The sequence below is a fragment of the Parus major genome, chromosome 3 (assembly GCF_001522545.3).
Source record: "Parus major isolate Abel chromosome 3, Parus_major1.1, whole genome shotgun sequence".
Classification (NCBI taxonomy): Eukaryota; Metazoa; Chordata; class Aves; order Passeriformes; family Paridae; genus Parus; species Parus major.
The window spans coordinates 25,501,880-25,506,098 of NC_031770.1; the positions used below are offsets into that span (position 1 = coordinate 25,501,880).

Here is a 4,219-nt window from a genome sequence, read left to right on the forward strand (position 1 = left end):
TTCAGCTGGGCTGCCTCTTTGCATTCAGAGTTCATAATTGGGCTCTGTTTTTCTGCCCCAACAAGTGGAGTCAAACAAATAGATAAGTGGAGGAAAATAAAATTGGGCATCCTACTTTTCCCGACTTTCATTTGGATAGATACGTGGCTCCTTGAAAATGGAAAGTTGATAGAACTCTAATGTGCAAGTAAAATGTAGTCTTTCTCAAAGCAGAAACTGCCAGCATAGAATGAAACTGGTTGGTAATCCAGTGCAAACAAATTGAACCACCTGTGGTAAAGTTAGAGATCTTGGGAAGCAGATTGTTGTTACTTTAGTAATTATACACAAACACTTCTTAGTAAAGTGGATTAGAATTTAAAGAATAGATCAGCTTTATGTTCCACTATGAAAAAGGAAAAGTGTCTTAATTGCTCATAGACAGTAGCTTACACAGAAGCACTTCACAGCTGAAGAATATGATATGGAAAAGACCTTTGTTTAAATAACACAGGCAGTGTTGTGACATGGACCAACTAAAATCCTTAATGCATGGCAAGGAAAATAGAGGCAAAACAATATGATATAAATAGAGTTCTGAATTTAAATGTAGTATTTTGGGGTGCCATCTGTGTCAGGCACAGCTAAAGGCATTTTTTTGTATTTACATTTCTTCCTTAGGCTTGTATTAAATGTACATAAGTATTTTTATGTGAAGTGATTGACAAACATAATATGTATGAGTAATTTCCACATACTTTAGTTAAATATTTATATGAATTTTAAAATCCATTTAATCAGAATACCTAAGAAAATAAAATTAATTATTTTTTAGAAATATGTAATACTTTCGTGTAAATCAGAAGAGCACACATAATGTTGTCCCTAGCAGTTGGAATCATACCACTCTAATTATCATGTTATAATTCCCTCTTACAAAAAGAATTTTTAAAATTAAACAGAATTAATATATAAGCCCATCAAGAACTGCATTACAGCCTTGCACTTATGTAAACCTTCAGGTAAGATTTTGATTTCAGATGTCTGAAACAGTTGTTGATCTTAAATACCAAATATAGAACAATAGTTAGGCTGCTTAGGGATAAACTTTTAGCCTTTGTTCTGAAGTTCCTTGCAGAGTGGATTTAATTCAGGCCTTAAATCTTACTTGAATATAATTTATTTAGTACAGCAATATGGGGCCTCACATTTTTTATAAACAGTGTTCAAGTATTTATGCATAAATTAGTTTGTCTACAAACTCTGACCAACTCCTGATAATACCTGACCTACAGTTCTATACCTGTGGTAGTATTTGACCTTAAGATATTTTTGTAGTTATTAAATGTTTAATCTTTAGAAGTATTATTTATACCAGGAAATTTACTTAAACTAGTAGTGTCAGTAATTTAAAAATGCTTTCATACAGTTTGCTCACTTTATCTATTTTTTATTTGCAGTTGAAAAATGAAGAAAAAGATACATATGAGGAAAACCTCCATTACCCTTTTCTTCTCATTTTAACCAAACAGAGATAGAAGATTACACCTTTTTTTTTTAAGATGGACTCCCAAAAATTAATCTGTGTGTGTGGATGGTCAGAGAGTGTGGAATGTTCATTTTCCCCCATTTATGTCCCTGAATCATCACTGGAGAAATACTTCTAATCTAAATGCTGAAGAAGGTATCATGGCTTGTTTTGCAGAGTATAAACATTGAGCTGTCTTTTTCTGTATCATTTTAGAAGTTATTTTTCCAGTTATATTCGAGCCTTAAACGGACTTCACATGTATGCATTAACAAAGGTGTAAAGCTGGCTTCCTTCTCTTTTGTGCCTTTAAACTTGCATGTACTTTGTTGATCTCTTTAAATGCTATTTTTGAGGTGTGTTTGAAAATATATGGATAATATACTTTGTGGGCTTAGATCATTTGTTATAAAGAAGTGAATGCATTAACACTTAATTAGTAAGGAAATAGTTGTCTGAAGATCTTCTAAAAGTGCACCTATCCAATGCTTGTATTTTTCTGCCTTTTTTTTTAAAAAATTCATTGTTGATTTTTCTATCCATGATTGAAATATCCTCATTTGCTTTAGTATTGAAGGCTTCTTTTCTATATGTGTGTATGTATGTTTTTTTTCCAGCATGGCTTTTCCTCCTGTAGATTTATAAGAAATTATGCATCAGACAAAAGCCTCATAAACTGACCATTTGTCCTTTGGACACAATAGCCTGCCCAGCCCCTCTGCTCCTCCTCTCCAATTATGTGTGATTAGTCTCAGTGTGTTGTGTCAAGAAGGGGGAGTGTGCTGAGTGCTTATTATCTGTTTAGGTACAAGAAGAGCACATTTAGGTTCTGACTATGAATGGAAAGTGAGCCTTTATCAGGACTAAAATCTAAATGCTACTATCCTAGAAATTGCTTTCAAAAAAACCACATGCTTTTTTTGATAAATTCCAAGAAACACTGTAAGACCTAAAAGATTTTATAATGTAATCAAACTGTCTCACTTGAATTAGTTTATATTGTGGCCCATATATTTGATATACACTTAATGTGATTTTTCTTGTACTGGAAAATACAAAAATCCTACAAAGAAACAGGAGCAGTATCTGATTTCTTTATGGTTTAACAGACTGTTTTAATGACTTCTCAGTAGCAGTCTTTAAACCACAACACTTTTTAAATGTTGAAAAAAGAGAGGCCGATACCATGACTGAGAGATGAAGGTACTAGCTGTAAGCAAATGTAGAGAATCCTTCTGAAATACATTAATTAAAAAAATGCAATTTGACAATAATCATACTTCCATATTCAACAAATTGGCCAGGATGTAAACTACAAGCTCCTGAAAGTCCCTTGCTCTTCCTGATTCTTCCCAAATAAATTTCTTCACTACCAGTTTGCACGTCCTTGTATTCAGTACTTTTTATGCTCCATTAGAGCACCTAGATGGATCTCAGAAGGCATAGGTCAAGTCGCAGTTAGATCATACATTTCTTTTGCACAAAAACTTGAATTGCAATGCCAAGTGATGGGCTAACATCACAATAACAGCAATTTATTCCTCTTTTGATAAAAAGCAGCCTATTCTTGGTGTTAGATAAAGACCAGGGGCAATGCAAACCAACCATTTATCCTAGAACTGAGTAGTATAGCTGGTATGAGTTTCATATTCAAACTCCTGTTGGAAAGTACTTGTGTAGTAAGAAACCAAAAGCATTTAGGAGTAATTTGAAATTGCTGTGAAGATGGCTTTAGTGTAATTAGTTTTGCTTTGTTTTGTTTGTCCCACACAGCAGTGCCTTTGTTTCTCTAAAAGCATGTATGAGGAGATCTTCATCATCAACAAAGCAGTGTGGAAAATAGCACAATATTAAAATTTGTGAACCTTTTATTTTTGAGAGAACCTGAATGTCTGCTGTACAATAATCTAATAAAGATTGTTAGTTGCCAAAAATAGAAGCAATGTCATTTGAAAAATTGTGGTTTTAGCTCTAAGAAGAAAACAGTTTTACTCAAATTAGTAGCTGATAATTGCTTTTTATTTCTTTAGTGTCTGTCGTTTGAGCTGAAGGCTTTGCACAGGTGCTGCCAACCCTAAAGTGTGTAATTGATGGCTTGTTTACCAAAGATGCATTTAGGCTTCATCCTGCAAACTCATCTTGGTGCTCCACAGGCAGTAAAGTTACTCATCTACATAAGTGCTTGCAGGTTTGGTCCATGTACACATTTTTAGAGGTATATAAACAAGTTCTCTTTTTGATTTTTTTTGTTTTAAAAATGTATGTTGAAAAGTCACAGATATAGCATTTACATGGGGCACTAAGAGTGTTCCCTTTTAGATACATCTCTGAGTCTCTTGCATTAGTAGGTATTTGAATTGTTTCTGAGCACTTAAATTTTAATAAAAATACAGTGTTTATTAATACATCAAATGTCTTTGCTAAGAAAATGTTAGGCAGTTTGTCAAATCATGTTTATAAAATCTAAGAGAGCCTTTTATGTCATGTGTTTTAACTAGTCTCTGATACTTGGTATATTTTTAATGATATAATTTACAGTGTTCTGTAACATAATATTGAGCTTAATTACTTTGTGTTTGCAAAGCATTTGAAGTTGAATGGCAATGTTCAAGAGCTAAGCTGGCTTCGCTGAGAATGGAAATGTTAGGCTGATACAAGTTTTCCTTCACACATTTTGGTAATTATTACGGCAATGTTATGGCTTCCTTCTTT

General features: G+C 33.2%; 1 protein-coding gene across 1 annotated transcript in view; it reads left to right on the top strand.

Annotated features, from left to right (window-relative positions):
- The window catches only part of CAMKMT (calmodulin-lysine N-methyltransferase), a 214,504-nt gene extending 211,058 nt beyond the window's left edge, over window positions 1-3,446 (top strand). Inside the window, exon 11 of the mRNA XM_015621361.3 lies at window positions 1,440-3,446. Coding sequence (XP_015476847.1) covers window positions 1,440-1,517 — 78 coding nt within the window. The 3' untranslated portion in view covers window positions 1,518-3,446. The remainder of the gene's footprint in view (window positions 1-1,439) is intronic.
- Window positions 3,447-4,219: the final 773 nt, after the last annotated feature.